The sequence below is a fragment of the Dictyostelium purpureum genome (genome assembly GCF_000190715.1).
Source record: "Dictyostelium purpureum unplaced genomic scaffold DICPUscaffold_174, whole genome shotgun sequence".
NCBI classification, from domain to species: Eukaryota; Evosea; class Eumycetozoa; order Dictyosteliales; family Dictyosteliaceae; genus Dictyostelium; species Dictyostelium purpureum.
Window position 1 is genome coordinate 18,575 of NW_003519511.1, and position 23,498 is coordinate 42,072.

At 24.9% G+C, this 23,498-nt stretch overlaps 9 protein-coding genes across 9 annotated transcripts; 4 read left to right on the forward strand and 5 right to left on the reverse strand.

Annotated features, from left to right (window-relative positions):
* The first annotated feature begins 1,893 nt into the window (after positions 1-1,893).
* On the forward strand, positions 1,894-3,473 carry DICPUDRAFT_48588 (uncharacterized protein). The gene is made up of 4 exons (XM_003289364.1): positions 1,894-2,210; positions 2,284-2,404; positions 2,485-2,780; positions 2,853-3,473. Exons 1-4 carry the CDS (start codon positions 2,088-2,090, stop codon positions 3,279-3,281), a joined length of 969 nt encoding a protein of 322 aa, XP_003289412.1. The 5' UTR covers positions 1,894-2,087; the 3' UTR covers positions 3,282-3,473.
* An 85-nt stretch (positions 3,474-3,558) lies between these two features.
* DICPUDRAFT_153796 (uncharacterized protein) lies at positions 3,559-5,217 on the reverse strand (the record flags this gene model as incomplete). The annotated part of the gene is made up of 1 exon (XM_003289374.1): positions 3,559-5,217. The coding sequence occupies one exon, from the start codon at positions 5,215-5,217 to the stop codon at positions 3,559-3,561; it is 1,659 nt and encodes a 552-aa protein (XP_003289422.1).
* A 415-nt stretch (positions 5,218-5,632) lies between these two features.
* On the forward strand, positions 5,633-11,263 carry DICPUDRAFT_153797 (uncharacterized protein; the record flags this gene model as incomplete). Its single annotated transcript, XM_003289365.1, has 5 exons — positions 5,633-6,766; positions 6,844-7,323; positions 8,015-8,093; positions 8,201-8,466; positions 8,540-11,263. The coding sequence occupies 5 exons, from the start codon at positions 5,633-5,635 to the stop codon at positions 11,261-11,263; spliced, it is 4,683 nt and encodes a 1,560-aa protein (XP_003289413.1).
* A 947-nt stretch (positions 11,264-12,210) lies between these two features.
* Positions 12,211-12,430, forward strand: DICPUDRAFT_153798 (uncharacterized protein; the record flags this gene model as incomplete). The annotated part of the gene is made up of 2 exons (XM_003289366.1): positions 12,211-12,220; positions 12,282-12,430. 2 exons carry the CDS (start codon positions 12,211-12,213, stop codon positions 12,428-12,430), a joined length of 159 nt encoding a protein of 52 aa, XP_003289414.1.
* Positions 12,431-12,574: 144 nt separating this feature from the next.
* DICPUDRAFT_153799 (uncharacterized protein) lies at positions 12,575-15,530 on the reverse strand (the record flags this gene model as incomplete). The annotated part of the gene is made up of 4 exons (XM_003289375.1): positions 12,575-13,911; positions 13,984-14,385; positions 14,511-14,607; positions 14,676-15,530. 4 exons carry the CDS (start codon positions 15,528-15,530, stop codon positions 12,575-12,577), a joined length of 2,691 nt encoding a protein of 896 aa, XP_003289423.1.
* A 404-nt stretch (positions 15,531-15,934) lies between these two features.
* Positions 15,935-16,801, reverse strand: DICPUDRAFT_92295 (uncharacterized protein). Its single transcript, XM_003289376.1, has 3 exons — positions 16,543-16,801; positions 16,389-16,450; positions 15,935-16,240 (listed from the first exon to the last, which is right to left on the reverse strand). The coding sequence occupies exons 1-3, from the start codon at positions 16,679-16,681 to the stop codon at positions 15,983-15,985; spliced, it is 459 nt and encodes a 152-aa protein (XP_003289424.1). The 5' UTR covers positions 16,682-16,801; the 3' UTR covers positions 15,935-15,982.
* A 743-nt stretch (positions 16,802-17,544) lies between these two features.
* On the reverse strand, positions 17,545-19,335 carry DICPUDRAFT_80190 (uncharacterized protein; the record flags this gene model as incomplete). Its single annotated transcript, XM_003289377.1, has 1 exon — positions 17,545-19,335. The coding sequence occupies one exon, from the start codon at positions 19,333-19,335 to the stop codon at positions 17,545-17,547; it is 1,791 nt and encodes a 596-aa protein (XP_003289425.1).
* Positions 19,336-19,643: 308 nt separating this feature from the next.
* DICPUDRAFT_153802 (uncharacterized protein) lies at positions 19,644-22,421 on the forward strand (the record flags this gene model as incomplete). Its single annotated transcript, XM_003289367.1, has 1 exon — positions 19,644-22,421. One exon carries the CDS (start codon positions 19,644-19,646, stop codon positions 22,419-22,421), a length of 2,778 nt encoding a protein of 925 aa, XP_003289415.1.
* Positions 22,422-23,146: 725 nt separating this feature from the next.
* DICPUDRAFT_153803 (uncharacterized protein) lies at positions 23,147-23,419 on the reverse strand (the record flags this gene model as incomplete). Its single annotated transcript, XM_003289378.1, has 1 exon — positions 23,147-23,419. One exon carries the CDS (start codon positions 23,417-23,419, stop codon positions 23,147-23,149), a length of 273 nt encoding a protein of 90 aa, XP_003289426.1.
* Positions 23,420-23,498: the final 79 nt, after the last annotated feature.

Sequence of the window (23,498 nt, forward strand, 5' to 3'; positions counted from 1 at the left end):
CTGGCTAGGCCCTCATCCCTTAAACTTTTTGTTTTTAGGTTTGGGCCCGGGGGGGGGGATGGGGACCCGGGGGTGGATTTTGTGTTTAAGGTTTTTAACCCCCTGTTGATGGGGGGGGAGGACCTGAAGGTATTACCCTTTTTTTTTTTTAAAATGGTTATTTATAAGGTGGTTTTGGTTTTGGTATTAAAAGGAAAAACTCTAAATTTTTTTTTTTGAAATTGAGGTTAAATAATTTTTTTTTTTTTAAAAAAAAAAATTTTTTTAAAATAATTTTTATTTTTTTTTTTAAAATTTTTTTTTTGTTTAAAAATTTTTTTTTGTTTGAAAATTTTTTTCCCTTTTAAATTTGGTGGTTTTTCCTTAAAAAAAAATTCCATTTTTTTGAAAAAAGTTTTTTAAAGGACCGGTTTTTTTTTTTTTTTTTTTTTTTTTTTTTTTAATTTATAATTGTTTATTTAGATTATAGAACAATTATAGTAAGAAAAAAAAAAAGCTATATATATAATATATAATACATAAATATACACAATTAATATATATACAAAAAGAAATTAAAAAATAAAAAAAAATAAAATAAAATAAAATAAAATAAAAAAATTAAAAAATAAAAAAATTAAAAAATAAAAAAATAAAAAAATTAAAAAAATTTTTTTAATTTATTATAAAATATTGAAAAAAACCAATAATAATTGTGATAGTAAATTTTATTTATAAATAAAATTGCTATTTTATTTATATAAATAATTTAAAACATACCAAAGTAAAATAAATAAATAAAAAAATTATTTGAGAAAAAAAAAAAATTAAATAAAATAAAAATAATTTTTTTTTTTTTTCTTTTTTTTTTTTAATAAAATTAATTTACAAATCTAAGTTTAGGTTTTTTTAAGTGCACTTAATAAAAAACAATAGTTTAAAAGAAAAAAACAATACTCTATATACCTGGTATAATTATTATTAAATCATACAATAAAAAGATATAAATAGCTATTAATTGCACATTTATTTACTTTTAATAATTGAATAAATATTGAATTAATATTTTTTTTATTTTTTTTATTTTTTTTTTTTTTGGTGTGTTTTTATGTGTTTGTGTGTTTGTGTGTTGAATAATTTATTTATATGTTAAATGTAGGTTTAAGTTTGTTATGTTTTTGGGTGAATAATTAATTGAAAATTAATATTTATTACACTTTTTTATTTATTTTTTTTAATATTAATTTATTTTTATAAGATTTTCATGTTTAATTGTTTACTTCATTTTTATTTTATTTGTTTTAAACAATTTATCGTATTGTTTTGTGAAATAAATGATATTTTTAAATTTTATTTGCAGGTTTAAGTAATGATAAAAGATCTTTTTATTCAAATAGATAAAATATATAACCAAATTTAATTATGTTTATACTAACCAAAGATCATAACAATACTAGTATTGTTATTATTTATTTATTTATTTATTTATTTATTTATTTTAATAAAATTAAATTAAAACTCAGAAATTCAACAAAACATTTTCATTTATGTTCATATTTATTTGCAGGATGGAGAAAAAGTCGAAATACTCTTCAAAATTATAATTTAAATTTTGATTGCAAAAATGATTTATCAAATTTTCGAAAAAAAGTTACAATGAGTGTTCAAAAAATCCATTCTTTGAATTTTATTTTATAAAATTATTTAATTTTAAATTTATTAATTTAAATAAACTAAAAATTTAAAAAAAAAAAAAAAAAAAAATTCAAAAAAATAAAATTTTTATTAATTTTTTTTTATAAAATTTTTTATAATTTTTTTTTTTAATTTTATTATTTTTTTTTTTTTTATATTTTTTAAATTTTTTTAATATTTATTTTGTTTATAAATTAAACCCCCGCTTGGATTTTAACACAAAGAAATATACATATAAAATTATAAAAAACAAAACCAAAACTAAAACTAAAACCAAAAAAAAAAAAGAAAGAAAAAAAAAGAGATATTATTAATCATATATAATTGCATAAATCCAACATAGTTTTTTTTTTTTTTTTAAATAATATAAATCAATTATTTTGTTGTAATCTATATACACTACACTATAAACAATGTCAATGTTAACTTCACTCCAACAAGCTGTACACAAAGCATATGTTAAAACTGTTGAAAAAGTTACACCAACTTTATCAACATCAAAATTCCTTGAAGAAGGTGTTTTAACCCCAGAAGAGGTATTTATAAAATCTATATTGATAATGATATAAATATAAATCAATCGATACTAACTAACGTAAAATAAAATAGTTTGTTCAAGCAGGTGATTTATTAACTGATAAATGTCAAACTTGGACTTGGGAATCAGGTGACCCATCAAGAAATGTATCATATTTACCAAAAGAAAAACAATTTTTATTAACAAGAAATGGTAAATTTTAATATATTCAAAATTATAGATATTTTAGTTTTATTATTAATCAAAATTTCTTTATTAAAATAAAATTTTAGTACCATGTTATAGCAGAGTTAAAACCTTGGAAAATGAATCAAATGCTTCAAAAGCTGAAGAAATTAATATAGAAGAAGATGAAGAAGGTGGTTGGATTGCACCACAATCAACAGTTCAAGATATTAATGATGATGATGATGAACCAGATATTTCTTCATTAAAAATTGAAGATAAACAAACCACAACTGCCACCAAACCAGCAGTAACTAATAATGATGATGATGAAGATGACGATGGTGAAATTCCAGATATGGATGATTTCCAAGATGACAATATTGTAGAAGAGGAAGATCCAGTAAGTTTTAAATTTTAAATCAAGTAAAAAGTGTTTAATATTAATGTTTTAATTGTTTTTTTTATTTTTTAGGCCGTTCTTTCAAAAAATACAACCACCACAACAACAACAAATAAAGAATCAAAAGAAGAAGATAATATTCTAAGAACCCGTACTTATGATATTAGTATTACTTATGACAAATATTATCAAACTCCACGTGTTTGGTTATTTGGATATGATGAAAATAGAAAACCATTAAAACCAGAAGAAATTTTCGAAGATATTTCAGAAGATCATGCACATAAAACTGTCACTATTGACTCACATCCACATTTGGGTATTTCATTTGCCTATATTCATCCATGCAGACACGCCTCTGTTATGAAAAAACTTATTGACAAACAATCAGAAAATGGAAAAGAACCAAGAGTTGACCAATATTTATTCCTTTTCTTAAAATTTATTTCTGTTGTTATTCCAACCATCGAATATGACTTTACTTTAGAATTCGATACCTAATCATCAATAATAGGTAGAAAAATAATTAGAATTAATAATACCAATAATATAAAAAAACAAAAATAAAAATAAAATAAATAAAATATTTATAACAAACAAAAAACATAGTTTCTTAAACAATTAAAAAAAAAAAAAAAAAGAAATGGATAAATTATTTTTAGGTTAAAAGAATAAATAAAAAATTAACTTTGGAAAAAAAAGTAAACATATGGTTTTTATTATTTATATTTCTAATTATAATTTATAATTATTTTATTTATTTTTATATTTATTTATATTAAATACCAAAAGTATAACCTTCACTATTTAAAAGATTTCTGTCTAGCTGCCAACCAAGTTCTTCCAATCTTTTAAAGAAAGATGAGTTGATTGAAACGGTAGGAGGAATATTATTGCTTGATATATGAGCATATTCAATAGAGTAGAAATATGATTCAATCATATCTCTAGTAGTTGAGGAATTTAAGAGAGCTATTAAAAGAGTAAAATCCTTTTCATTGATCTTGTTATCCTTTTGGGAACATTTCTTCCAAATGATAAATGATTTTGATTTTTTGATTTTCTTTATAATTTCATAACTGCTACTGTAGCTATTGTTATCTAAATTTAAGTTATTTAAATTGCTTATATTATCTGTACTATTATTATCTCTATTATTAACCTGTATATTTAAATTATTTTGTATTGATTTTGTTTTATTTTTTAAAAATTTGTTATAACTATTTAATTGATTTTTAATTTTATTACTATAGTAATATTCATTATTGTTATTATTTATATTATTATTATTGTTATTATTATTATTCATATTACTATTTGTATTATTATTTTTATTTGTATTATTTTTATTCGTATTATTAGATTTATTATTATTATTATTCATATTATTATTATTATTATTCATATTACTATTATTATTATTATTATTATTATTATTATTTACAATATCTTGTTTTTGTTGTTCTTTATATATATTACATAATGAAACTCCTAATCTAATTTTAAAATCTTTAGAATTAAATAAAATGTTTTCAAAATTTGAAATTTCTTTTGGACTTGGAATTGAACCTTGATTTCTAATATAATATTCATAAATTAAATGTGCCCTATATTTATTGATTGAGTTTAGTTGAACTGCAGATACTGCTTTATAGTTGCAATACAAATGAAAACCAGTAAAAATAAAAAATATGAACCATGTAACTAGAATTGATGTATCGTCATTTAAAACACTGCTAACAAAAACACTTAGGATCATACCCAATAAACTGACAGCAGTTTCTTGCGAACCATCTTTTGCAGATACATCGGCCAAATTGTCATTCTTTGCGAAATGTTGAGTTAAAGACGCTTTAGTACAACCACCTGCGACACCACAAATACTTTTTGCAAACAAACCAATACATGATAATGGAAGAAAAAGTGCTTCGTTAAATAATGGACTTATCATTTCGAATGTCATACCAATATCATTTAGAATATCAGCCATGAATCTCCACTTTTTTGAATTGCAATCTAAATCAGTTCCATTTGCCCATGCAAAAATAATTCTACCAATCATACCAGTGGCACTTTGAATTACCCATTGGGTTGTTGCTGATGCCACTGTTGCACTACTATTACCAACACCATAACCTTTTAAAATTGCTCTTGTTGCCAGTGTACCAGTTATACTACTGCATAACGCTTGAATCGAGTCCCAAAATTGATATCGAAAATAATCACTTGTAACTGAATCTGGGTATCCTGATGGTAAAAATAAGTCATACAATATATTTTGTAATGAACTTTTGGTCCTTTTAGTCTCCAATAGTATTAATCTGTCATCATAATCATCATATGGGTTTACTACTTGAAATTTATTTATAACTGAATTGGACTGATTCTTTTCGATAATGTAATTATAATTGTTGGTTTTTTGTTGATAGTATTGCATAGTTTTAATTATAATTATTATAAATTTAATTTTCTTTTTTGTGGCAAAAAAAAAATTTTATTTATAAAAAAAATAATATTTTAAAATAAAAAAATAAAATATATTTTAAAAAAAGAAACAAAACAAGTAAAACAAAATAAATATATATACTTTTTATAAATATAGATCTATTTACAATAAAAAGATAAAAAATAAAAATGGAAAAATTATTTAATTTATTATAAAAAAAAAATTTTAAAAAAATGTGAAAATTTTTTTTTTTTTTTTTTTTTTTTTAAAAAAAAAAGTTATTGTGTTTTTTTTTTAATTATTATTATTTAATCATTTTTTTCGTTAAATATATAAAAAATCTAAATTTTTTTTTTGTAAAAATAAATATCTTTTTTATTTTATTTTTTTTTTTATCATAAAAAATATGGAAAATATATTGTTAAAATATATTGGCAAAGAAATTTTAGAGAAGCCATGGAACCCACCAAAGAAATATAAAGATAGATCAGCAGAGGAATATGCAAATGATTTAATAGAGTTTATTAATAAGTATTCATTTCTTTATCAACTAAGATCCCTAGATTTTTTTTATGATGGTGATCGAATTTGGAATGAATTAATACCAGACGAATGGAAGGAACCACTCTTGTCTATGAGTGATCAAGAATGCTCCGAATTTCACCATGGCAATATATGTTTATCATCATTTCCCCAATCATTAAAAGATTTTATAGAAACTGCAGTATCTCTATGGATGCCAAAAAACCAACCTGCCAGTGATGATGACAATAATCAAGTCTGGAACTTAAATCAAAACGATTTCAAATTAAGTTCATTATTTCTGGGAATGTCTGAAAAGAAAGTTCATGAAATATTGCGTATGTCAGAATTTGTAAATGTAATTGCAGACCATCTAAAGCCAAATGAAATTGTTGATATTGGTGCTGGCGAAGCATATTTAACCCAGGTATTGGGTCATCAATTTAACCATAGTACCACAGCAATTGACTGCTCTCAATCATTTATAGAAGGTGCCTTAAAACGTCAAAGTCTAATTGAAATTGAAAGAGTATCAAAAGAATTAAATAATAATTTAAACTTAAAACAACAAATATCATCGAGTAATAATATTAATAGTAATAGTAATAATAATAATGATTCATTAAAATCAACAACATTAAAAGAGGATGAAAAAAAAGAAATAATCGAGAAAATAAAAAAAGATAAAATTGAACAAACCAAAAAGCTGGTCAACGAATTAGAATTTAAATCACCAAATATGTGTGTTGCTACAATTTCAAGTGATATGAAGGAAAATGATTTTTTAGATATATTGGAACAACACAACGAAAAAAAGAACTATCAATCAATAATGCTAATTGGTTTACATACATGTGGGATATTACCGCCAACTATGATCAAAAACTATTTACAATGTAATAATATTGACTCTATAATAGATGTGGGATGTTGTTATTATAAAGTTGACAGCAACCACGAATTTATTTCAGATTTTTGCAAAAATAAAAATTTAATTTTAGGACCAGCTCCATTAAAGGTAATTTGGTATATTTTAAATTTTTTTTTCAATAATAATAAAGAAATAATACTAACTTTAACTTTAATTGTATTTAGTTATCTTGTGAAGCAAGTGATCAAAGTCAAAAAGATTTAGAAAGTTATCAATATAGCAATAGAAATCATTTTTATAGAGTAATTTTAGAAACATGGTTAAGAAAAGAAATATTTAATGGTGGTCACCATGAATTCACTATAAGAAATCTATCAAAGAATCATTGTAAATCATTTGACACCTATTCAAGTGCAGCACTATCGAGAATGAAAAGACAACAACAACAAAAAGATCAAAAAATTCACCCAGATATTAAATTACCAGATACCAATGAACCAATTGTAGAGTTTTATAAAAAATATTGCACTGAAAAAAAGGAAGAGAAGCAAGTTTCAATATTTTTATTACTACGTACTCTTTTAGCACCAGTTTTGGAATCAATAATAATTTTAGATCGTTTCTTATATTTAGATCAATTTAATTCAATATCAGATTCTTATTTAATACCAATATTCAATAAATTACTATCACCCCGTAATATAGTAATTTTATCATTTAAAAAAAATAAAATAAAAATATAAATAATTTATTTTAATTAATAATAATAATAAATAAAATTAAATTTAATAAATATTATGACAATCTGAATAATAATAATTAATTTATATGACATCACTATTTTAAACAAAAATAAAAAATAAAAAATTTAAAAAAATTGATGATTAATCAATTTTTATTTTCTTTCAATAGATATAAATTTTATAAATTTTTAAAATTTTTAAAATTTTTTTATTCGAATAATTAAAGATATTTATATTAAAAATTTTTAATTCGTAATTTTGTTTTTAATCATTTATTATAATAACAATAAAAATAAATAAATAAATAAAAAAAATAAAAAAAAACGAAGAATTTTTTTTTTTTTTTGAATTTTTTTTGAATTTTTTTTATATTTTTTTTTTTTAAAAAAAAAGATATTTTCATAATACTTTTTACAAACTTGTTATTATTTTCTTTTTATTTTTTTCATTTAAATTTTACATCACCTTAGCATATAAATCATTACATTATATATATAAAATATATATTTAATAGTAAAACTTATAAATAATCAGCTATTTATATATATTAAAATTGTATCACTAACAGAATAATTATTATTTAAAAAAAAAAAAAAAAAAATTAGATAATAATTATTCTAATATTATTTATATAGTATTATATAAATAAAAGAATAGTATTTGTGAAATGATTCTATCAATTACACTTCAATTAGACCCAATAAATGGATCAAATAATGGACTAAGTAGCAGTATAGATAATAGATCATCAATCAATGTGTCAGCATTACAAAATGCAAGGTGGTTCAAAAGACATATAACTTGGATCAAAATTCGTCATATAAAACTGTATTTTTAGCAATCTGCCAATTATTTGGTATCAACGAATCAACAAGCAAAGATTACTGTCTTCAATTGGAATCATCAAAGAGATACTTGAATTGGCCACAAGAAACTGATGAATCAAAAACCAAACATATTGTAAAACAACTTTATGAATGTGGTGAAACTGCATTGGTACTTCAATTATCACCAACTTATCGTTCTTCTAAATGGGTAAAAGCATTAAATGAAAATTTAACAAACGAAAAAGATTTAATGTTTCATTTAAAATTTAAATTACAGGTAAATATTTATTTTTATAATTAACAAATAATCAATAAATAAATAATCGTATGATATTAATTTTTTTATTTAGGAAACTGAATTTGCAGAATCATTTATTGAACAAAATGGTATGGAAAGTATTTTAAAAATGGTTACCAATGGTAAAGGAAATACACAAACTTATGCATTGGCCTCATTAAGAGCATGTTTGGAATATGTAAGTGCAATGGAGATTATTACAAAAACCCCACATTTGGTAAAGCAATTGTTTAATTTAGTCGATTCAAGTGTTGTTGGTGTCTGTAGAGGTGCATTAGAATTATTATTTGTATTATGTGATTTTAGAAAAGAAGAGGGTTTCAAGTCAGTTCATTTAGCAGCAAAATCATCAGCTATCGCCCAAGAAAAGAAACCATATCAAAATGTTATTAAGTTATTGGATTCCGGTGATTTGGAAACCAAAGTAAACTCTTTCACTCTTTTAAATGTACTTTTAAATAATTGCCCATCAAACGAAAAGGTAGAAAAGCTTGTAAAGAAATGGGGTGATTTGGGTCTTCACGATAAACTAAGAGAACTTGTTTCAATTCAGCAACAAGAGTTTCAAATTCAATTAGAAATGTATGAATCTACAAGCGGTGTCTATTTACGTACTAAAGCTGGTCGTCTCGAAGCAATTTGCAATAGATTAAAAGCAAAATTAAATGAATACGAATCACAACAGCCATTAATATCAATTCTCAAAGAGGAATTAAAATTGGCTCAACAATTAATAAAGGAAGCTTCTACAGATCGTGTCTTTTTAAGCTCTCACCCAATGCAAAGATACTTGGGTCCAACTGTTCAAACTTATCCTGTAGATTTATCATTCTTAAAAACAACAACCATTGAACGTGAAAAAATTTCCGAGTTTGAAAAAAAGATTTCTGCTATTGGTGAACAATTACGTCAAGAATTAAAATTATCAGAAGAGCTCAAAAACCAAATTTTAGCAAATAAAAAACAATTTGATTCTACAGTTGCTGAGCTCAAAGAAGAAAATCAAAGATTAACCCAAGTTGAAGTTAAATTTAAATTAACTCAATCTCAATCTCCAGCACCACCACAACCAACCAATAATAATACTGGTAACAATAACTCTACATTAAGCGATGAAGAAATTTCAAATATTCAAAAATCATTAAATGAAACAATGCTAGAAGTTGAAAGATTAAAATTAGCCATTGAAGAAAAAATGCCACCAAGTGAAGCTCAAACTATCTTCTCTCAATCTTTAATCTCAGCAAAATTAACACCATCAAGTGAAATAAATAAACCAATAAGTCCTGATTTAACAGCTACAGATAATAATACAGATATAGATACAAGTAGTAGTGGAGCTCCACCACCACCTCCTCCTCCACCTCCACCACCACCAGGCGGAGCTCCAGGAGCTCCTCCACCACCCCCACCTCCACCACCACCAGGAGGTAAAAAAGGTGCACCAGCAGGTCCATCTGCCATACAACCAAATAAACCAGTAATCAATCCAGCAAATAAAATGAAACCACTTTATTGGAAACGTATTATTTTAGCACCAACCAACAGAAATGAATCCATTTGGGACCAAGTTTTAGAACCAACATTTGATTCAAAAGATTTTGAAAATTTCTTTTGTGCCAAAAAGAAAGCATCACCAACCAATGAAAATAAAGAGGAGTCAAGTGTAGGTGCCAACGAAAAAGCTAAATTGGTTAGTTTAATCGATATTAAAAAATCAAATTCAATTGCATTTATGTTAGCAAAGGTCCCACCACCAGAAGGATTAAAGAAAGCTATTGATTCAATGGATGGAAATATTTTAAATAAAGAGGTTATTAAAACTCTTATTAATAATGTACCATGCGAAGCCGATTATCAATTAATTAAAGACTCTGGTATCCCCGAAGCAAAATTAGATCGTCCAGAAAAATGGATTCTCGAAATGTATGGTTTCCCAATGTTTAAAGAGCGTTTAGTATGTTGGTTATTCCAATTAGAGTATCAAGATATATATAGTAACATTAACCAGGTTCAAGAAAAATTAGATTGTGCAATTAAAGATACCAAATCAAGCGATTCATTAAAAAAGATTTTAGGTATTGTACTTGTATTAGGTAATTACATGAACGGTGGTACAGGTCGTGGTCAAGCCGATGGTTTCAATTTAGATATTTTAGATTCATTATCAACCAACAAAGATATTGAAAATAAAACATCACTTTTGGATTATATAGCTAAACTTTCAATGGATAAATACCCAAAGACTAAAAATGTTGCTGAAGAGCTCGATTCACTTAGATTGGTTCAATTGTCAGTATCTGATATGGCCACCGACATCAATGATCTTAAAGGTCAATTTAACATCTCTAAAAACAACTTTAAAAAAATTCAAGATGCTATTCAAGGTTCAAATAAATTTGTTAGTTCCTTTAGCAGCTTTATAGAAAAATGTGAACAAGATATTAAATCAATAGAAGATCTACAAAAGAAAATTGTAGACTCTTTCCATCAATTGGTAGAGTTTTTCGGTTATCCTAAAACATTTGCAACAACTGCATCATGTCCTCAATTTTTTGGTTCAATATACACCTTTTCTCAATTATTCTCAAAACAATGTCAAAAAATCGAAAAAGAAAGAGAAGCAAGTGTCTCTAAAAATTCAAATGAAAGTAGTAAGAAAATTGCTGGTGGTGCTGATCCATTAGCCGCTTTAGCAAATGCAATTAAATTGGGTCAAACTGGTCTAAGAAAGAGACCACCCGGTGATTCTCAATTAAATTTAAATAATAAATAAAAAAATAAAAAAATATTTATAAAAATAATAAATCAATAAATATAAATAAGCACCAATAAATAAATAATTACTATTTTTTAAAATAATATATTTTATAAATATATATTATTTTAAAAAATTATATTTATTTTTTTAATATAAAAATTTATTATTATCTTTATTTTTTTTTTTTTAATAATTTATTACAATGAATGTAAATTATGCATTATTGCATTATTGCATCATATGGTAAAAAGTATTTTCTTGTTATATACTACAATTTTTATTATTTGAAAATAAACTTTCAAATTAAAGAATATTATTATCTTAATATTTATTTTTTTATTTTAGTAACGGGGAATTCTTTTTTTTTTTTTCATCCTTGTATTATATTAATATTGGTGTGGCGGTATTTTTTTTTAAAATTTTTTTTTATATAAATCAATCTCAATAAATCTAAATTAATATTGGAGTGGTTAAATTTAATTTATTGTTATAATACATCAAATTAAAATAACCATTGCATATAATATTATTTCACATAAATATTAATATTAAAAAATAGAGAAACAATAAAATATTAAAAAACAACACACTCTACCACACTCAAAATAATTTTCTTTTAGTTTACTTTTTACTACTATAACATATAATAACAACAAAGGAAATCATAAAAAAAAATTGTATAATATATACAATATGTATCTTTATTTAATAACCCCCACACTTAGATTTCAAATTTAGATAATACCCACATACTCTGTGCTTAAATTAAAATCTATTATTGCAATATCAAGTCAAAAGTTTAATTCACTTTTTCTTTCTTATTTAATAAATATTATTTTTTTATTTTTTTTTTTTTTATTTAATAAATATTATTTTTCTTTTTTTTTTTTTTTTTTTTTTTTTTCTAAATATATTTTTTAATTTCCTAATTTTAAAATAACTCTAAAATATTTATTTATATAATGTTACTTAGTAAGTATAATACTGCATAAATATTTTATTAATATATACTAATTTTTTTTTATTCCTATAGATTCAATTATTTCAATTAATTACAAACAACAAATCAATTCCGATTTGAAAGAAAATAAAAGTTCAATTTTAAACTATGATAGTAATTTAATTTCAAATTCAAAGGGCGCTGTTGTTGGGGCATTCTTTACACGTCCATTTTATATCTAAACACATTCTTTTTTTTTTTTTTCTACAGCTAAAATATAAAATAAAAACTATATTTAAATATATCTATTAAATTTTTTTTTTTTTTTTTTTTTTTGGATAACTAAAATATTTTTATTTATTGTGATAAGTAATATATTTATAATCTTATAAGAAATATAAATATTGGGATAACTCTGGGGCTACATTTCTATTGACAGTACGACCAATTAAGAATGCTAAACGATGAGCATATTGACATGGAGCTGGTACTCTAACGGATTTTTCGAAATTGTAATAGAGATGGCACATTTGGAATGTGAAGAAATGGAAACAATCTGATGGGATTCCATATTCATCACAAAGGACATGGTAATGGGTTGGATTAACTGAGCCCTTGAATGCAACTTGTGAGACAAGATAAAAGTCATACCAGTTTGGCTTGGTAATTTGACTATCAATGAGGGTACCTGGCTCTGGATTACCTTTTCTGGCATCATTGGTAAAGAAACGAGCATTTGTGTTCTTCTTGACTACGGTAAACATAAGTTTTGGTTTGGCACCCCATGATGATGGAGTTTCGCTGAAAGCCTTGTGCATTTCAGAAATTTCAAACTTGTTGACCAAATCTAACATGCCATCACCGACACCATCACGATAAACAATGACTAATTCTGGTAAAGTATTATTTAATCTGAAGTAGGCAGCTAAAGCTTCCTTGGTGGCATTACAAAGAGTTTCTATAATCTCTTTGCCTGGTCTTTCTTGCAAGTAGCAACGTGAGTGATATTTGGTGAAAGAATCATCAAGAGTTGATACAAAACCAACAACAGAACGACCACGAATATCAGAGTTGTGACCTACATCAATACCAACAATCATAGTTTTTTTTGGAACACCTTTAAATACGTTATTGATAGTCCATGGAGCAATACCAAGTTTGGCGAAAACTTGGTTTTTTAATTTAAGAGCAACTGGACGACCTTTTTCAAAGGTTCTTAAAAAGATACATTGTGTTAAAACTTTGTATTCTGTAAAGCTTTTAACTTTGATACCTTTGTATACTTCAGGGTTATTTTGAGGAATGATAATTAAAAAGAATCTATAACCTTGCTCGACATATTTCTCCATGATATCGGTATAAAGATTTGAACGAACATCACGGAAATTACGTGGCATATCTGGGTGGACAACGGTTGGATTTGGGAAGCCGCTGAGTTGGATAAAGGTATGTAAATTTTGGCCATTACGTTCGAAATCTCTTTTATCGATGATGAAACACCACTTCAAACCCTTGACTGAAGTATTGTTTGGAATAGATTTTGGTGGATCTAAAATTACACCGTTGACAGTGAGAGATGGTTGGTAAGCAACGCTCCAATCCTTTATTTGTTTTTCATTCTTTGGATTGGTATTGAGAGATTTAACAAAACTGTCAAGGATTGAATGTCTCATTGGTGGATCCATGTTTGACTCTTCTGCAATATCCTTCATAATATGGAAATCTATAATATAATAGAAAAATTATTAATAAACTGCAACAAAAAATAATAATAATAGATATAAAAAATATTTACCTTTTCTCATTTCGTCAGAGATACCAGTTAAATGGGCAAGTTCTGGGACCAAATAGATTTGTTGTTTTTGGCCTCTCATCTTGACTTCTGACTTGAGTAATGGTTGGTTAAAATCGGTAATAACAGACTTTGGATAATTTTTTTGGTAATATTGAAGGAATGTGGTGTTACCTTCCATTTTATCGGTGACTTTAGCATTCCAATCAATACCTGAGATTCTGTAGGTTTTGTTATTGTAGAGAGTAACGACGATAGAAGAGGTTAATTCAGCTTCACATTGGGATTTTCTGTAGTTCATTCCCTTGATGGTTTCTAAGGCAGTCTTCTTTCTAACGACTTTTGATGAAGTGTCGACTCTTAACATTACACCAGCTTCAGTGTGAGAGATAGCTGAGGAATAACCTATTTTTTAAAAGAATTTATAAATTAATTTTAATAAATAATAATAATAATAAAATAAAATGTATTTTATATAATAAAATATATTATATAAAAAATAAAAATGAAAAAAAAATAAAAATATTTACCTTTCCAGATTTCTAATTGATATTTTTCAATAGTTTTTTTATTTAATGGGGTATAATAATTTCTTCCCATTAAAGAAAAATTCATTTGTCTAAAAAGCTATAAAATAAAAAAATTAATATCTTTACCATTTTTAAAAAAATAAAATTTTTGTGGGTTATAATTACAATTTTAGTAAAAATATTGAAGAATTGAGTGGCAACCTTGCTAGTATGGTCAAATTCAGATGTGTATTTAATTAAAATATTAACACCATTGACAATGAACGAGTTGGATTTGATGATATTCGAGGTATATAATAAAGAAGCACCATCGTATCTGCAAACAAGATCGCTGAAGCCTGGACACTCTCTGACGAGTTTGGTTCTAGAATCTCTTGAGATTTGTTCTGGTTCGAAATCTAAACGATAAAGGAAGATTTTAGATGAACCTTTAAAGATGATTGGGAAAAAATTGGTTATTATAGAGGTTTGTCTACTTTGGATTGTTTTTTTAGCAACTGGAACTGAAGCAACATTTTCAATGTCATCATCCTTTACTAATTCTCTTCTTGAAATTGAGCCTTGAGCAGGTGGTTGGGTTGAGATTGTTGTCATTGGTGTTGGTTGTTGTTGTTGTAGTGGTTGCTGTTGTTGTTGTGGAACTGGTGTAACTTGCATTGGAACTGGCTCGTTAACTTGTTCAACTGGTCTTGGGCCACTACCACGGCCTCTACCACGACCACCACGACCGCCACTTCCCATTGGTGGGAAATCTTGATGTTGTGGTGATTGTTGTTGTTGTTGTTGTTGTGGTGAGTATTGTTGTTGTTGTTGTTGTTGATGTTGTGGTGAATATTGTTGTTGTTCATTATTGCCACCACTACCAGCACCACGACCTCTTCCTCTACCACCACCTTGATATTCACCATCACCTCTGCCACCAGCACCAGCACCACCACGACCTCTTCCTCTTTCACCGGCATAACCACCGCCACGGCCACCACCACGACCACCTCTTTCTGAATCTTGTTTTGGACCCATTTAATAATATTAATAATTTATTTAGTTTATTTACTTAAATATATATATATTTTTTTTTTTGTTTTTATAATATTTATTTTTTTTTTTTTTTTTTTTTTTTTGTATTATCTTTAAAAAAATTTTATGTGCTAAAAAAAAATTATTTATATGTAAAAAACTTGAATAAAAAAAATTACAAAGTTAATAAAATAATTAAAATTTTAAAAAAAATTTTAAAAAAAATTAAAAAAAAATTAAAAAAAATTAATAACAAAAAAAATTAAAAAAAAATAAAATTTTTTATTATCTTAAAAACACATTTATGGCAATAAACACACCTAATTTTTTAAGGGGGGTGGGGGGGAGGAAAATACTACAAATTTAGATTGGTATTATAAAAATCAATCATATTGAACTTATGTTTTGAATTTAAAAAAATTTATAGTTTATTTTTTTATTAGTTTGAAAATTTATTATTTGAGTTTTTCTATAATTTTTAAAGATTCATCAATGTGGGAAGTTGCTTTAAACATATTTGTATAAGTATGGGCAATTTTTTGATCTTTATCGATAATAAAGGTTGTACGACCTGGTAAAATTAATAATTCCTTTTCGACACCATATAATTTAGCAAGTTCTCCTTTATTATCCGATAAAATTGGAAATGGTAAACGATATTTATCTTGGAATTTTGATTGTGAATCTTGACTATCTGAACTGACACCAATAACCTATTTTAAAAAAAAAGAGAAAAAAAATAGAAAAAAAAAAAAAAAAAAAAAAAAAAAAAAAAAAAAAAAAAAAATCAATAATAATTTTAGTTAAAAGGTTATATACCATATTTGGTTAATTATAGTTAATAGTTATTTTTATACTTACAACTGCACCAGCTTCGCTGAATGCTTCATATTTATCTCTAAATTCACAAGCTTGTTTAGTGCCTATACAATTATTATTATTATTATTTGTATTAATTTGATGGAGTTAAAAAAATATATATAAAATGTTTAAATTTAAATTTTTCTATACTTACATCCTGGTGTAAATGATTTTGGATAAAAATACAATACTAAAATTTTACCTGCATAGTTTTCGAGAGAATGTAAATTACCTTTACCATCTGGGATATCTTTGAATGATGGTGCGGTGTCTCCAACTTTTAGTTTTGTCATAGTTTTATTAGTATTATTATTATTACTAGAAACAAAGAAATATATGGATATTAATATTGCAATAATTAAAAATAAAAATGCACCAAAATTTTGACTTATTAAAGAATAAATATTATTACTGTTATTATTTTCCATTATATATAATTATTTTTTTTTTGAAAAAAAATAAAATTAAAAAATATAAAAAATAAAAAAAATAAAATTTAAAAAAATAAAAAAAAAAATGAAAATAAATAATAGATAGATATTATTATTTACATTTGGTTAATTTATATTCGTACATTTTTATTATTATGTTATATAATTTTTTTACGATATCATAAGTATTATCTATTAAGAGATAGAAATAGAAACAAATTTTAATCTTACACCTCATTAAAACCTCCACCCCCCATTTTTTAATTTTTTTTTAATTATTTTTAGTTTATATATAATTTAATATTAATAATTAGATTTAAACATCAAAAGATAACCCATTTTTTATTTTAAAGAGGTTTAAGTTATAAATATTCGGTTATAATTTTAAAAAAATATACCAATAAGCATTTTTTTATAGATTATAGATTGTTCAGTAAGTGTTTTAATAAAATCAAAATGTGGTCCTCCAAAATTTGAAAATAATGTTAAAGAGAAACAAGTTGCAGTTATTATAAAAGATCAAAAGAATTTTAGAAATACTTGCGAATGTGGAATATGTATACAAAATAAATAGTAAAGAATGTAAGAGCAATCAGGTAAAAACTCTTTAAATATTTTATCTAAATAAAATATAAATAATATTAAAAACAAAAGTTAAAATTTTTTATTTATGTAAATATAAAAACAATTATATTTATTTTATAATTAGTTTTAAAGAAATTATTTTAAGACATTATTGTTATGAATTGATAAAAAATGGGATCTAATGAATCTAAAAACAAATGATTCTTTTTTGATACTCTTATCATTTTCAAACTATAAAAATTAAATATTTTAATCATATTATTGTTATTATTGTTGCTATTATTACTATTGTTGCTATTATTATTACTTTCATAAGTAATTTTTGCTTTTAAAATTGTTTTGAAACCAGTTATTGTTAAATTTTCTAAATTTTGAAAGTTTTTTAATTCTATTACTTCATAATAATTACTTAATATTAAAGTTTTTATTTTATTGTTTGGTGGTAAAAGGTTTGATAAATTAGTAATTGTGGTAACGCTAATGTCAAGATACTCTAAATTTATATAGTTTTGTAAGGTGATTAGGTTTTTTTGATCTAAAAGCTTGAGTACTATTAATGAGTGGGGATTTGAAATAAATTGGTTAAAATAGTTTGAACAATGAACAATGGTATATGGATTATTGATTTTGATGGAGTGTGCATAGTTGTTATTTCTAATTGCTAATAATTCTAAATTAAAAGGAATCGAGCCTTCAGTTATAATGCGGGAGAATTTAAAACCAAGAATCAGTTCCCTTAAATTAATGCATTTGGATAGTGAACTACCTATTGGTTGGTTAAACGATGGGCCTAAGTTTAAGTATGTCAGAGAGCTTGGGAAAAGATTTTGTTCTAGTGGTAAACCGCCATTATTAAAAATAGTTGTAGGTCTGGAATAGTCAAACTCTAAATAGGTTAGATTACTTGAAAATAGATTTGAAGTTATTACTTGATCAAAACCAGGGCCGATAATAAGACTTTGCAGTGTGTTGGGTAGTAATACAGTACCATCTGCTTCAAGAATGGTTTTGCAATCACTTTTTAATACAAGTGATTTTAAATATCTTGGTATTATTTTGCTATTTAATTCCTTTTTGGTTTCGATTTCAAGGTACTCCAAATTGGGTGGAAATACTCCTTCTTTTAAAGTATTTGATGATAAAACCAATTTCTTTAAAGAGATCGGCAGTTTTTCAATGATGACATTATCTAAATTTGTTTTTAAAAAGGTTAAAGACTCGGGAAAGTAAGGGCTATCGTTGACCAAATCAGTTCCGTTTAAAGTTAAGCTAGATAAACCGTCAGGTATATATCCCTTTTTAGTGGGTAAAGTTTCGAAATATTGATTTGATAATTCTGTTAAGGTGTTTGGAATTGAATATTCATCGAATGATATTTTTGGTGAGTCTAGATGCAATATTTTTAAATGGTTTGGTAAAACTTGTTTTGAAACTCTGTGGTTGTAATATCTTAAAGTTAAGCTGGTAATTGAAATTGGTAAGGTGTTTGTTGGAATTTCTGGTAAAAATAAATTGTATCCATCCAAGTAAAGAGTATGAATATTAATTGAATTTTTAAAAATAAAATAATTTAGTGTTGGTGTGATGGATACTTGTTTAGGTGTTGTATATGAATAAAAGAAATATAACGATTCGATATTATCTGGTAATACACCGAAATTTTCTTCTCCACTGCTGGAAATTCTAATATTACAAAGATATTCTTTATATTTAAATTCTATAATTGATTTTACTGAATTAAATCTTCTTTGATAATAAAAAATATTATATATCTTTAAATACCTTATTATTATTCCTTTAATATATTTATTTTTCCATATTAATTTAAATAGTTTTGATGGTTTGTTTTCTAAATTATTATTATTATCATTATCATTATAATCACTACTGGTTAACGAAACAAGGTTTGAACTATTATTGGCACTATTCATTATAAAATAAAAAAAACTTAATATTTTATTTAAATATATTTTATATTAATAATAATAATATAAAAAATAAATAAATATATATTTTAAAATAATTTTTACTTTTAATTTACATAAATGAGTTTTCGTTTAAATAAAATAAAAAAAATTAAAATTTTAAATTTTTTTTTTTTTTTTTTTTTTTTTGTTTTTTGATTTTTTTCAATAATTTTTTTTTTTTTTTTCATTTTTATAATTATTGTTAACTTTTAATATAATATTATAATATTATATCTATCTATATATCAGTATTAAAATATTGATTTTAAAAAATGATTTTAAAATCATTTAATAAAAATAATAAAAAATATTATAATAGTATAAATAAATATTATTCAACCAATAATAATAATAATTTTAAAAATGATATAACCACTAAAGAAATTAGAGAAAAGTTTTTAAATTATTTCGAAACAAATAAACATAAAAGATTACCAAGTTCTAGTTTAATTCCACATAATGACAGTACTCTATTATTTACAAATGCCGGTATGGTACAGTTTAAGAATCAATTCACAGGTTTGGAAGAATCAAAATATAAATTAGTTACAACATCACAAAAATGTGTTAGAGCAGGTGGCAAACATAATGATTTGGAAAATGTTGGATATACAGCAAGACATCATACATTTTTTGAAATGTTGGGTAATTTTTCATTTGGTGGTTATAACCATTTTAAAAGAGATTCAATTCAACATGCTTGGAACCTTTTAACTAAAGATTTCGGTTTACCAAAAGAAAGATTAGCCATTTCCGTATTGGAAGGTGATGAAGAATCTGCATCTATCTGGAGAGATCAAATTGGGCTTTCAAATGATAAAATTATGTATCTAGGTAAAAAAGATAATTTTTGGTCTATGGGGGATGGACCTGGACCATGTGGACCATGCTCCGAAATATTTTGGGACCATGGAGAAGGAAAAGAGGTTGATGGCGAAAGATTTTTAGAAATTTGGAATCTGGTATTCATGCAGTACAATAGAAATGAAAAAGGTGAATTAGAAAAATTAGCAATGCCTTGTGTCGATACTGGTATGGGTCTAGAGAGAATGGCAACAGTGCTTCAAGGAAAAACCACAAACTATGATATAGATCTATTTCAAAATTTAATCAATTCATTCAAAGAGCAAGTTATGATCGACCCAACTAAAGCCTCACATATTATAAAGCAAGATCCACAAAGAGTTGAAGTAGCCTACAGAGTTATTATTGACCATTTACGTTCAATTTCATTTTTAATTTCAGATGGTGTTATTCCATTTAATATTGGCAGAGGCTATGTTCTTCGTAAAATCATTAGACGTGCACTCTCTTACGGAAAACTCTTGGGTTTTGAGGGTCCATTCCTTTATCAATTATTCAGTATTTTAGAACATGAGATGGCCGATACTTTTCCACAGCTCAGAGAACGTTCAAATGAAATTAAAAATGTACTTTTAAATGAAGAAACTACATTCTACAAAGCAATCAAAAGAGGTATACCATATTTAGAGGAAATGATCGACAGAGGACAATTAAATGAAGATAATTTATTTTTACTTTATAATACATATGGTTTACCATTAGAAATTTCAGAAGTTAAAGCAAAGCAAAACAACATCGAAATCGACATGGAAAAGGTTGCAAATTTAGTAGATGAAACCAGAAATCAATCAAGAGCCACATGGAAATCAAATGAATCTCAACCAAATACCAACAATCCATTGGATGAAGTCAAGAAATGGAAAAATGATAATATCTCCCCCAAATTCATTGGTTATGAAACCACTTTAAATGACGAATCATTAATCACAAAGAGTTTTTTTGATAACGATAACCATTTAGTTTATTTATCATTCGATAAATCTCCTTTCTATGGTAAATCAGGTGGTCAAATCGGCGATACAGGTATTATTAAATCAAAGAATTCAAATCAAATATATAATGTCATCGATACAATTAAACCATACGATAACTCTTTGGTTTTGGTTGTAAAATGGGACCCAACCAAACAACTTATTACAAACGTTCAAGATGATTTAGCTGAGGGCTCAATAGTTTCTTCCCAAGTCGAAAAAAGCGTTAGAAAACAAACTGCAATCCATCACAGTGCAACCCATCTTCTTCATGCTGCCTTGAGAGAAATCATTGGTAAATCAGTAGTTCAGGCTGGCTCATTTGTTGGTCCAAATATTTTACGTTTTGATTTTACTCATGGTAAAAAACTCAGTGTTAAAGAAATAGATCAAATCGAAAAATGGGTAAATGATGTAATCGATCAAGATATTTATTTAGAAACACACGAAATGCCATATAGCGAGGCTTCTAAAGGCGATGCTATTCAACTATTTAGTGAAAAATATACAGATTTGGTTCGTGTTGTTTCGATCCCAGGTTTTTCAAAAGAACTTTGTGGTGGTACTCATGTTGAACGTTCTTCTGATATACACCATTTCAAGATTATTAGTGAATCAAGTGTTGCTGCTGGTACTCGTAGAATTGAAGCTATTGCTGGAAAAGTTGCCACTGAATGGTTTAAATCTCACTATAAAATGGTTCAATCTATATCTGATAATATAAATGTACCATTAACAAATTTCCAACCATCTATTGAACGTTTGGTATCTTCAAATAAACAAAAAGAAAAAGAAATTGAAGAGCTCAATTTAAAGATTGCCCTTTTGTCTGCCTCCTCACACAGTGGTCATATTTGCGGTGTTGAATGCGGCAGTGGTATTGATCACCCTCTTTCAATCCATGTTGTTGATTGTGACGATAGTAAAATTTTAAATGTTATTGCAGGTAGTTTTTCAAAATCAAATCCAAATCACATAAATATAACTGTATCAAAAAAAGGTAAAGCAATATGTAATTTAGGTGCTAATCAAGAACCAAATAGTCTTAAAACTACTGCAGATACTATAGTTAAAAAACTTTTATCATCATTAAATTGTGGCGGAAAAGGAGGTGGAAGTAAAATTTTAGCCAATGCAACTATTCCATTATTTAATGAAAATATCTTAAGCTCCATATTAAAATGGGGAAATTGTAACAAGAAATTAAACAATTAGAAAATAAAAATAAATTGTTCATTTTTTTTTTATAATAATAAAAGTTTTTATTTTTTTTAAGATTGATCAAATAAATCTTAAAAAACTTTTTAAAAGGATATATTTATTATTTTTATTTTAATAAAATGTAATCTAGATGATAATCAGCTTTTTTATTTTTTAAGATTGTTTTTTATTTTTTTTTTTTTTTTATTTTTTTTTTTTTAAATTTTTTTTTAAAAATTTATTTAAAAATCAAACTATTAATTTATAAAATGGATGAATAATTCAATAAATTTAAAAAAAAAAATCATTATTTAAATAAATAAATAAATAAATAAATAGATAAATAAATAGATAAATAAATAAAAATATTTTAAAGATTGATTATCGTGATTTTTTTAGGGTTAGATTTCAATACCAAACTTTTTTTTTTTTTTTTTTTTTTTCACAAATTCAGCCACCACAACTTTTTTTTTTATAAATTTTTGAGAAATAAAATTAACAGATGTTTATTTTTAATAGAATATAAATTTCCTGCAAGATGTGGGTTGCAACGACCCAATAAACATTTTTTTCTTCCATTTCTATAGGAAACTAATTTTGGAGAAACTATTATATTTCTTGAACTCTTTTGATAGGGAAGCAGAAAAAAGTTGACTATTACAAATAATCTTTGAGGAATCAAGGTAATTGTGGCAATTATTATACAACCATTTACTCTTGGTGTTATTATAAACTTCTTTTCAAATTGATTTTTTTTTGGCTTTTGTGTTTGATTCTCTTTTTAGTTCATTTTCTTTTTGTTTTAATATTGGTTCGGGAATGTTGATGAGGACAAAAAATGTTTTATTCTTTTTACACTGCAGTGCTATTGCTGTACATTGTCTTTTTTGACAATATTTAATTTCATATTTAGTTTTACGTTTATTTTGATCGATAAACTGCTGGAAAACATCACCAGTTCTCTTGGAGACTACTGATATAAAATAATAGTTGTTTTTTGATAATGTTTTCATATTTTGTACTACCTAACAATCCAACATCAATGATCATACAAGTGAATCATCTATTTTTGATTAGGGTATGCAATTTAGT